This window comes from Phanerochaete carnosa (assembly GCF_000300595.1).
Source record: "Phanerochaete carnosa HHB-10118-sp unplaced genomic scaffold PHACAscaffold_10, whole genome shotgun sequence".
NCBI classification, from domain to species: Eukaryota; Fungi; Basidiomycota; class Agaricomycetes; order Polyporales; family Phanerochaetaceae; genus Phanerochaete; species Phanerochaete carnosa.
In genome coordinates, this window is record NW_006767637.1 from 1,942,455 (window position 1) to 1,953,769 (window position 11,315).

Below are 11,315 nucleotides of genomic sequence, written 5' to 3' on the forward strand. Positions count from 1 at the left end.
AGAGAATAGGGAGAAAGGCCTAGACACACCGCCAGAAGAGACTGGGGGACGCAAGAGGCGTCTGCGCTGCAAGAACGCTCACGCGAGCGTGACGCGACCAGCAGTCTATCGGTGTTGCGGGTCTCCGTCCAAGAGAGCAAGCGTTCAGTAGACAATGCTGCTGAGTCAGTGATCAATAGATAGGGCACCAGGGTCCGAGATTCGTGCCTCGCTGATCCTGTGCACATCTGCATTCGCTGTGGCTGGCTTCTCGCAAATAGCAACTCCGGGTACCGACCGTAAGCGGGACATGAAGATGTAGTAAAATCGCAGAAAGGCAACTACCCGAGATAAACACGTGCAGACGGCGAGCATCATTTTGACGTTCTCGCGCGAACGTCCTGCTCGTCGGCCGGCCGCAGAGAGGCTGTGAGTCGACTTCGACCGACGTCCGCTTCCAAAAAAAAAAAAAAGTCTCTGAAAATTTCTCCCCAGTTTCCCCGGGCACAGCCATTTTCCCCCGCATGCGGGGTTAGCGCAGGTCAGACAGGACAGTGGGGCCGGGGAAGGGTCTGAGGACGAGCTGTACCTAAAAATGGACTCTCGACGCGGAGGGAAAATGAGTGCTTAAACCCGGGCCGTCGGGCCGGAAGCTCTCAAGATCTGAGGAGCCGTCCGCGACTGGTAGTGGCCCGTTGAAGCTGCTGCGAATCGCTGCAAGTATCTCGTAACCGTACTTCTATCTCTTGCCGCATATCATCTTCAACCGGATAGTCTGTTTATCGTCCAATCTATACCAATTGTTCTTCAACACAGTACAGCGGATAACAAAATCAGAAGACTGTGAGCAGCGCGATCTCCTGTGCGCTGTAAATGCTTCCCTCTTCCATCTTCACCTTTGTAGCAACCGACCATCTCCTCGAGACCCATGCACACCGTCCAGCGCAGCTGCCCCCCGAGGACCTCCTTCGCCCGGGTGGTCGCCGGCCCGCGCCTCTGGGGGTCGTCCACAGGCATCGGCTCGCAGACGACGTCGACGCGGCCGTCCTCCCTCTGAACTTTCTTGACGACCTCGCGGACGAGCTCCGCGAAACACACGCGCTGACCATGCACTCGTTTGCCGCCGCCGACACTGACCGGGCGCGTCTCGTCCGAGCGGCACGAGGCGCGACGAGAGGCCGTCGACGCGGTCGTGGACGCAGTACTGGAAGACGCGCGCCAGTGTGCCGCACACGGTCAGGCCTTCACCGTGCGGCGCCTGGGACGACGAGGTTCGAGGCGGCCGGAGGAGGGGAGCACTAGGGGGACGGTAAAGGCCCGTTAGGCTCTCGCGGGGGCAACGGCGACGCCGGGCATGCAAGGCAATCACTTTTTTGTGAGCGACAAATTCAACACGATGATGGTGTATCTCGATGACAAACTGCTTACGGTCGCGCTCGATCATGAAGAGCTTTACAACATCACGACGCGTCATCTCACAAAGTTCAATTGGCCGATCCAGTGACGCACTGTTGTGTTTGAACCGGTAAAGAAGTTATCAAGCACGGTGACCTCGTGGCCGAGAGCCATGAGACGGTCAATAAGGTGGGATCCGACGAAGCCAGCGACGAGGATGCGCTTGCGCTTAGACGGTGGGAGGTGCTTCACAGGAGGAAACCGAGAGAGGGTGGTATAAGAGACCGACTCGATGTCGGCGTGCCAGATGAACTTGGAGAAGTCGGGTAGTTGCGCCACCGTCATCTTGTTCGTCATCAGGTCTTAGCATGGTGTTTCCTCAAGTAGATAGAACGGAGGACATTGAGGGACACTTCGCAGTCGAAGCCGAAGCGCTGTGATCCGACGGTAGTGATCATATCCCCTGCTCAACTTCTGCCCGGACAGAGAAACGCGTGAGCAAGAGAGAGAGCTGTCCGAATAGCTGACGCAAGAAGGATACCGCGCACGACAAGGAGTGACTTACGATCGAAGACATGCTGGAGGTGACATGTGGACAAGGGGACAGAATGGAAGAGATATGGGGGTACTCAAGCCAAAGCATGATTAATTCAAGATCGGGGGCGACTAGTGCCGAAGACACCTTGTCTCAGCACAGTGTCTCAAGATCTCAAGAGTAATCTGCGATCCAATCTAGTTACAATAATAAAATTTCTTGAGAACCCCAAGGAGGGTCTCGGTACAGTAAGACGAAACAAGACAGAAAGGCTAACGAGCATGGCGGCCACCCTCGGCCGTCCGGTCTACGGCGGACGCCGGGAACCTTGGTGGCGTCAGGCGCGCCGCCCGCTGGGTATGGTCCGTTCGGGACAAGAGGCACTGGGCGGGCCACGGAGCATGCACCGTTTCCGAGGATGCGAAGCGGAGGGGGCGACACATGCTAATCAAAACCGGGTACGCGGCTCAGACCAGGGACGGCACGCGCGAGTATCACAAGGAGCTGACCTGGGACGGGTCATGACTACTCGTATGTCAGAGAAATTGGTCAGTTCGAAAACGCGCGTCTAGTAACGAGCTGGAACGGGGCAGGTTCGTTGTACAGCGTATGACGCTCAAAATCGACCTCTTGGAGCCCAAAAACTTGCTACGGTATCTAGTTTACACAACTGTTCAGAATATCCTGAAAACATGTGCAATTTATAGCTATAGACAGTAGCTATCGATGTATCCCGTTAGTTTTTCGCCGCTTTATGTTTTAAAATATCTGGCTTCGGAAATCTGGGCTTCCTGTATTGGCTGGGTGAGTGCTAGTGCCATGGGACACGAGAGTAGGTGTGGCAGTATCAGAGACAGCACCGAGAGTGGGCAAGCTTGATTGGCGCACTTCCGGCTGCTGTGCAGGCGCGTGAATACGAAGCACGAGGTGACTAATTAAGACGTCTGCTAGATAACGCACCAAGAGGTGGACATACGATGTTGCGACGGTGTGAATTAGCCATGAGTGTAGGCCATGGAGCGCAACGAGTGTCGGTAGGTGTTAGCCGGCCGAGAAGCCGAAGTAGCGACGGTGGCCGGTTTGGCGAGCCTTGGCTGTACTGTACGAGTTTGAATGGGAGCAACGTCACGCGTCACAGTCCTCCGCAAGGGTTGTAATTTTTGGGTCTTTGTCACGGAACTTTGCACCAAATCTGGGCCAAAATCGAGATAAATTGAACGCGAAAGTCTGGACTCAGATCATGTGACTCTGAAAAATACAGGATTACGTAGAGATTCCCACAGTTCACGAATAATCTCGAAGGAACAAGTCACCAACTCAATATCGAGGCCGGGACGGAGCTATCGGATCTTAACGTCCCACACTATGATCTCTGAGCTGACTCAGACTTCAACGTGAGATTATGCCGTCGGCAGCTTGTTGCCTATGCTCTCTAGAACGGAAAAGACTAGAGTAGTACAGCCTCAAACATTCTGCGGAACTTGCACTGTACAATAGGCCGGAACAAGAAGACCGTGCGAGAGCCGTAACATGTCCTAGACGACATAGGGCACGAACCGCCAGGGGACCCTGCGCCTGTACTCTTCCCACGCCGTGCCGAACTGACTCTGCATTGCGTCATCTTCAACGGGCGCGCGCCGCCACAGCCCAACGGCGATGCATGCCGCGGCGGCGGTCCAAGCATGCACGAACGGCGCGACGCGTGTGTCCATAGCGCCGCACTCGTGCAGGTACCCGCCGGGCGCATACCACGCGACGAGCGCGGCAGCGAGCATCGTCCAGAGCGCGGGGTACGACGGGTGCCGCACGTACGCGTACGGCCCGCCCGTCACAAGGTGATGCTCGGCCTTGAGCGCGACCTCGTACGTGAAGAGGCTGCCCAGCGCGCGATAGCACCAGACGCGGAGCAGTGCGCCGGCGAGCACGAGCGCGATGCCTGTGGTGAAGCGCGGTGTTAGTGCGGCGAGGCGCACGAGCGATGGGCTCGGGGCCGGGCAGACGAGCGGGAGAAGCCTCGCTGTGGTAGCGGGTTGGGCGTATTCTAGCAGCAAGATGGCGGCGACGTGGAAGACGGAGACGATGCTCGCGAAGACCTGCGTCCCTGCGGTATTAATCTCGGCGGCCACTCGGATAGACAAAGTGCACGCACTCTCAGGTATAGTGGCAGCGGATACACGGCGTATTCGAACAGCTGCCCGCGGTACCCAACTCTCTGGCTGCGTTCAGGAGGCGGAGTGGGAGGCGTCAGGCCGAGCTGGAGAGCAATACTCGCCAAGAGAAGAAGGACGGATTTGAGGATGGGATACATGGGGCGAATGCTACCTGCTATGAGAGTCGACTGTGGTGCATATATGCCGGTCGGTCAGCACAGCAGGGACCACACCACAATGGGCTTACAGATTAGATCGTGTCTTCCCACTGTGTTACGATCTCGCTTGTCCACAACTTAGGCCTTTCATCAATACACCGCGGTCTATATTGCACAAATGGGACGACTCTGTGCAGAGAAAAACCCACGGACTGCTTCTCTTCCACATGGAGTGGGAATAGCATTAACAGATAAGTCGAGCTCACGAGTGTTCGGCACCGTTTCTATACCTCTAAAGGTAGCAGCGGCACGCTCGAACAAGGGGCTCTGTAAACATGGCACGAGACACAAATTGACCGTGTCAGCAGTTCTAGGCGCTGAACGGAAACAAAGCCCTTAGATGGTTGAGGCTTGAATGCAGGAAGGCGAGACACGTACCAGTCTACAATAGACATTGAACTGGGGCATCCGTCGAATAGTGCGACCTGTGCGAAACGTAATGCAGAGCTAGCTGAGGCGCAGCATGCCTGTAATCGCCTTCCACATATCTCACGCACCTTTCGTAGCGAACAGGAACTGGCTCCTAGGTCAGCTCGCACCTAATCAGATGCCTGGATGTCGTCGCCCCATTGTAGACTGCAGGGCCATGGCTTCGGTGTCTCTTCCTGCAGACTCGCAGCGACTACGGTAATATTTAATCATAACACAAATCAATCCGCGGGTTCGTCGGAAGAAGGCGCTCAACTCGACTTACTGCTGGCCGCTGCAGAGACTGTACTTTTACGACCACGCCGGATGTCGCACGTCACACCGGTTTTCCGCTGACACCGCCAATAATTTTTTCTCGATTTATGGCGATTTTGGCGACTTGTCGGAAAGACCCAATCTGCCCATGGGCAGGTAGGGTCGTGGGGGTACGGAACTCGCAGCAATCATCTGAGCAAATATCCGCACGCGCATCGTAAGATTCCCACGGGCTCAGACGCCCATTAAGGCAGGCGCGCGATTTCGGACGCGTTCGTCTTTTCACGACTTGACCACCGTCTCGTTGCGCTTTTTCGGGGCGCTTTATCCGTATCGACAACGCCAAGCTCAAGCTTTGGTGATGGCACGAGCAGGAACACGCTCGCAGCGCCAGCCGGCGCAGCCGCAGCCTTCGCAGTCGCAGATGCCGCCGCCGACGCAGAACGGACGCCGTCGACGCGTAGAGGAGGAAGAAGACGGCGACGACGAAGACGCATATGGCGAGGCTGAAGATGAGGATGAGGAGGACGAGGGGCGTGGCGATGACGTGAGTCCCTGCTCACGCCTTTGGTCGCTGGTCTCCTGTCAGGCGACGAGCTGACGCGCGGACGCCGCCCAGGACCTGGACAGGAAAGCGAACGACCTCGTGCGGCTCGCGTTGTTCCACGAGCAGAGGCGTATGCCGCTGCGGAGGGAAGAAATATCGAAGAAAGGTGCGCACATAAGTGCGTGTCTCGCCATTCGGACAGCTGACTCGTGTGTTTCTCCCAGTCATGGGCTCCAAGTCGCGTCGGTTTGCAGAGGTGTACATGCGTGCACAGGCAACGTTACGAAAAACGTTCTCCATGGAGCTCATCGAGCTGCAAAATCGCGTGGAAGAGAGGGAGCCACCTAAGGATGCGCAGCAAAGGGACAAGAAGGATAAGAAGGACGTGACCGGGCTGAAGAAGAAAGGTGCGCAATGATTGTGGGTCTCTTTATTGGCTCTTGGAGCTAACGATACTTCTAGCTGCTCCGACGGGAACGAAGACGTACATTCTCCGGTCGACCCTCGATCCCAGACTCATTAAAATTGCGGCATCCGCAGACCCAGACATCCTGCGGATCGAGCAAGCAGACCTCGCGATCGACGAAGAGCATGCCAGAGATGAAGATGATGTCGTGTCGCAGCCCACTGGTGCGATCCTTGCCTGGGAGAACGCAGATACACTAGGGACTGTCGGCCTCCTATACGTGATCTTGTCATTGATCCTGGTACACGGACGCAACCTGCCCGACAGTGAGTATATCCCAACATATACATGCACTTTGTTGATAATCACGTTTGCTGTAGACGACCTGAAGGCCTATCTGCGTCGGTTACGGCTCAATCAGAACACGCCCATCCCGACGAACGCACGGCTGCCACATGCGGCACCAACGTTGGAGGCGTTCTTGTGGCAGTGTGTGCGGCAGGGCTACCTGGACCTGCAGCGGCTCGGCGACGCGAAGGGCGGACCGAAAAAGCGCGGGCGTGCGCCCGCAGCGACCCAGGTCGGGAACGGCGGCGACGAGGCGGTCGTGTACGAGTGGCGCTGGGGCCCTCGTGCGCAGGCTGAGGTCGGTGAGCAGGATGTTGCGCGGTTCGTCGCGGACTTCATGGTCGAGCGGGCGCGTCATGAAGCGGCTGGTGGAGACACGGATGAGGACGAGGACGCCGGAGAGACGGCTGAGGTTAAGAAGATGAGGGAGAGGACGATGGGCGGGATCGAGCGAGCAGCGGGCGGGAACTTGGCCGTGCTGGTATGAGGAAGGGTGGGATATCATGATGCGAGTGCTGATGTATCGTGCATTTCAAGCTGTATTCTATGTCATCAAGTAGTGAGTTATGTTACGAGGTCACTCATCTGAGGGCTTTTAGATCGACTTACTCTGATCTGCCAGTTTCTATCCTTTCTGTCATTGTAATGCTGCAGGTACCGCAACCCATTGTGATTCTGTAGATCCCTCTTTTACTGCGAACCGGTAAGTCTCGTAGCTTCTGGCTAAGCGATGACCGATGACACCGGCGAGGAGGTCATCTATAAATTACTTCATGACACCCCTGAGAAGTTATTGACTTAAGAGCTGCTTCCATGATAAACACTTCAAATATTGCTCGAAGACGGTGCGCTCTAGAGTCCATAAAAATATCTATCACCTACTTTACATGTGTACGCTAGTCACCGAAAATGTACAATTGTTTGCGCTCTTGCATCTTCTTGAACACCTGCATATACTGCTGTGTGTACCTGCTTCGTTGCATCGCCTCCTCTCCGTCAATGTAAGTCACATTTTTCCATGTTTCAAGTTTAGGAATCGTCAGCGACCGTATACTCGCCATACGAATCATGCCCCATTTCACTACCTCGACTGATAGCCCCCTATCTCCCTTCTGACCGCGACTACTGACCGTTTCGGCGACAACGACGTGGTTTCCTGGGATAAGCACGATAGTGTAGGGTATATTGGGTAGCAGAACGCCATGGGCTGTACAGCGCTTGAGCACCTGCGGGGGTGCGCGGCCGTCTTCGAAGTGCACTTCGATGACTATGCCTTCTGCGGAGTTGCTACCACTCCGTACAATGTTGCATGGCCCGATAGTCTTTACGGAGTGAGAGAATTTCCCCGGGCTATTGCTGTCCAGTCGTTGTCCATCTGCCAACTCGAGCGGCGTCCGTAGATCTGACCAATCTGGTCTAATAGGTGGTGCTGGACGTTCCACTAAAAATCCTTTCCAGGAGACGAATAGTCCGAAAGGCATATCAGCCGCATACTGAATAAATACATCTGCCCGAAAATTAGCAGATGCATGTTTCAGCAGCAGCACCCATGCTGCTTCTGGTGTGATGTCTTGGTCATAGATGGGTGTCAGAACTTGGGCGATTACGTCATTGCCCTGTACGGACTAATGGGGATATCATCACATGATCCCTCTATTATCTTGTAGTAATACGACATCTGATTACTCATGCTTAGTATACATGCTTACGCTCGGAGTACCATAGGTCTTATAGCAGTATCAGAGGTCCTAACCCACATGTATATATACTGGCCCTGTAGCACAGAATAAAGCAAGAGTTCAGTTGCACTTTAACAGGTTATGAGCCCCGGCCTCACGGCCACTCTACCCCCACTCAACTAGTCTCATTGCTGAAGAAGACCCCTCGGGAAACCTCGGTCCCCTTCACCCAGTTTAAACAAAGTTTATCCACGCAGTTTACGAGTAAGTCTCGTTGCGTGCTAGTGGCAGACGGAGTGCTCACGCGTTCATTCCTGCGTAATTTCTAGTGCCAAAGGATTTGCCCGCTCGTCCCCCTCACTCCGTTTTCCAGCGGTACAAGCACTCCGCCGGCTACGCGCCCGCCTCCGGCAACGCCAACGACCCCGTTGAGACCGTCCCGTACGGTAAACGCCGCGGCAAAGAACTACGCCCCCCGACTCCAGCGCTCACTCTCCCGTTCCCTCCGAACTCACATGAGGGTAGGCGCCTACGTCGCGAACAGTTCCGCGAGCGCTACGCAACCGACAAGGCCGACTTCGAGCAGCGACTAGCTGCATGCGAAATCCAACAGGCGCGCGAACGGATCCTCGCCGGTCCGTCAAAGCCGACACTCGAGCAGCGTCTCGCTGCCATCCCACCGGCAACACATACACCGATCGCCCCGAAGCCGATACTCATCGACTTCGACAAGCACACTCCCGCCGACCTCGTCCGCATCTTCACACCGAAGTTCGACGGCACGCTCAAACGCCTCGACGTCTTCGAAACTCTCGAGCTCGACGATCTCAACTCCGACCGAGTCTGCAATCTCCGCCGACTCATCGAACAGCTCACGCGCATCAAGCGTTGCCTAGCGGACGTCTGCAACGTCGTCAAATACGAGGAGTGGCGCAAGTGGGAATTAGGGTGCAGAGAAATAGGGGATATCTCGTTCAAAGGGCTACGCAAGAACAAAGCCTGGATTGTACAAGCGCTCAGCGCAGTTTACGTGAACGGATATTTTGACGCGGTTAGATTTTACGAGAACAAGTAGACACTTTGTATACAACGCTATTGTAACAATCAGAAAGAAGTTCTACTCGGAAATCTGACTACTGTGTGTTTATCCTAAGCGACAGCAAGCGTCGTAGTTTAACTGGTCCCTTCGTCCAATCCCAACTCTATCCACCTCTCGGCTAAATCGGCTTAGCTGGGATAAGTGGTTCGCTCAACAGCGTTCACAATCACTACCTCTCAGGAGACAAATACGGTACCTGAAACCGTAGAGACAAAACAGGAAACCGTCGCAGAATTCAGACAGCGACTGAATATAATAGACGACATAGAAACAGACTGGGAAGCATTAACAGCACACGAACAATATGTCGAAGTGTTGCTAACTCCGTTCTATTTCTTCAAACACGTCCAAGAACCGCCGAGCTATAACGCTACAGCAGAGTTAACAAACCACGACGAAGACGTAATCCATTTCTTCTTCCCCACAAGCTCCGACACATATTCGGAACCCTACGCTTGTTACCTCGACCAGGAAGATATTGCGGAAGATCTATATTATAGACCGATCAATCAGACATACGATCTCGCATTCTTGGAAGAAGATTGGGAATCACTTCGAGCGACACGAGCCAAATCATACGAGCTCGATCTCAGTGAATTATTTTACGACGTCGGTTTAACTCAAAGGGAACGTGAAACACTCTACGCATACACTCGCCTCCTCTTCGTACACGATAACAATGTCATCCTCTTCTGACCCGACCAAGCTCGCCACATCTACCATCCCGCAATTCGACGGCACCAACTATAAAAAGTGGTCCGACGTGATCCGAGCCTTCCTACGCTACCAGGGTGTCTGGTACCTGATCCAGGGATACGGCTCCACAGCGACCGTTCCTGTCCCTGGTCTTGCCAGACCAATAGCTGCAACAGGTACACCCACGGCTACGGAAATTCTAGCTCAAGCTGCATGGGATGAGAAAAATGACAAAGCGCTGGGCATCATCCAGCTCTACGTCGCGCAGAACCTTCGTCATCTCGTCGATGACAAGTTCTTGGCCCTGGACGCATGGACCGCGATCAAGGCCGGCTACGAGAAACCCGGAGCGGTAGGCGCATTCGTCGCCTTTCAGAAGCTGTTCAATGCACAGCTCTCTGACAGCTCCGCGCTCGGCCCGCAACTCGACGCGCTCACAGAGCAGTCCAACCAGGTCAACGCGGCGGGAATAGAAGTAAAACCTCAGCTTCTTGCCCTGCTCATGATAAACACTCTCCCAAAGTCGTACCAGACCATCGCTGGTACAATTCTCACCACGCAGACTGATGTTACGCTGCTCACAGCGGCGCTCATCAAGCCCAAGATCGTCGAGGAGGAACAGCGCCGTGTCGCGAACCGCACTCAGATTGCGCGCGTCTCGAAGGCGCCCCTCCTAGACAAGAAATGTGAGAAGTGTGGTCGAAAGAATCACACGACAGAGCAGCACTGGGACACAAAGCCGGCAAATTCTGGCTCGAGTTCTGGTAACGGCAACAACACGCAGCAGCAGCAGCAGGGTGGCGGAAAGCGCAAAAAGGGAAAGGGAAAGGGCAAAGCGAAGGACAATACCGCGACGACCACTCAGACAGTTAATACGATACGCATAGTCGATGTACCACTTGTAGCTAAGATCGAGGAAGAATCTATCTCTGTTTCTCTTTATGCTACGGGTGTCAAGTCTAAGTGGATGGTTGACAGCGGTTGCACAACACATGTCACACCGTACAAAACTGACTTTATTCGGTACCATGAATTCCCTAAGCCAGGTCATGCACACACGGCCGGTAAAGGTCAGACTATCGAAATCAAAGGTCACGGTGAAATCGCTCTGCAACATCCTCTCACAGATGGACGAATTCAGCATATCCGGTTAGAAACCGTATTATACGTACCGGAAGCAGCAGAACGGTTCTTTGCGCCCAGAATGCCTCTCAATAACGGTCACCGTATTGAGATGGATGGCAAGAAGTTTAAGTTACTCCGCGGGTCAGACCCAACACAGCGGACAGTTTTAATGGAGGGCGAATATGAAAAGTCGTCAGGTTTATATTGGCTAGAAGCTGAAGTCCTCACCAGGACCAGCGAGATTAAGCCAGGAACATTAATGTCGGTCAAACCCGACGATCCATATACTTTGTGGCACCGTCGCTTCGGACACGCCAGGAAGAAATCAGTTGTTCAACTGCCTGGCAATGTCAAAGGCGTCCCGGATAAAATCACGCACCAACCAAAGGATACTCCCTGTGATGGATGCGAGTTCGGGAGTCTCGTCGCGATGCATTTCTGCGTCTGACAGTCG

General features: G+C 54.5%; 3 protein-coding genes across 3 annotated transcripts; 1 reads left to right on the forward strand and 2 right to left on the reverse strand.

Moving 5' to 3' along the window:
* Positions 1-1,449: 1,449 nt before the first annotated feature.
* Positions 1,450-1,719, reverse strand: PHACADRAFT_165963 (uncharacterized protein; the record flags this gene model as incomplete). Its single annotated transcript, XM_007400478.1, has 1 exon — positions 1,450-1,719. One exon carries the CDS (start codon positions 1,717-1,719, stop codon positions 1,450-1,452), a length of 270 nt encoding a protein of 89 aa, XP_007400540.1.
* Positions 1,720-3,306: 1,587 nt separating this feature from the next.
* PHACADRAFT_263489 (uncharacterized protein) lies at positions 3,307-5,120 on the reverse strand. Its single transcript, XM_007400479.1, has 5 exons — positions 4,972-5,120; positions 4,656-4,899; positions 4,307-4,594; positions 4,059-4,247; positions 3,307-4,002 (listed from the first exon to the last, which is right to left on the reverse strand). Exons 4-5 carry the CDS (start codon positions 4,215-4,217, stop codon positions 3,445-3,447), a joined length of 717 nt encoding a protein of 238 aa, XP_007400541.1. The 5' UTR covers positions 4,218-4,247; positions 4,307-4,594; positions 4,656-4,899; positions 4,972-5,120; the 3' UTR covers positions 3,307-3,444.
* Positions 5,121-5,560: 440 nt separating this feature from the next.
* Positions 5,561-6,847, forward strand: PHACADRAFT_152114 (uncharacterized protein). The gene is made up of 4 exons (XM_007400480.1): positions 5,561-5,674; positions 5,733-5,915; positions 5,971-6,240; positions 6,295-6,847. Exons 1-4 carry the CDS (start codon positions 5,641-5,643, stop codon positions 6,747-6,749), a joined length of 942 nt encoding a protein of 313 aa, XP_007400542.1. The 5' UTR covers positions 5,561-5,640; the 3' UTR covers positions 6,750-6,847.
* The last annotated feature ends 4,468 nt before the right edge of the window (positions 6,848-11,315 follow it).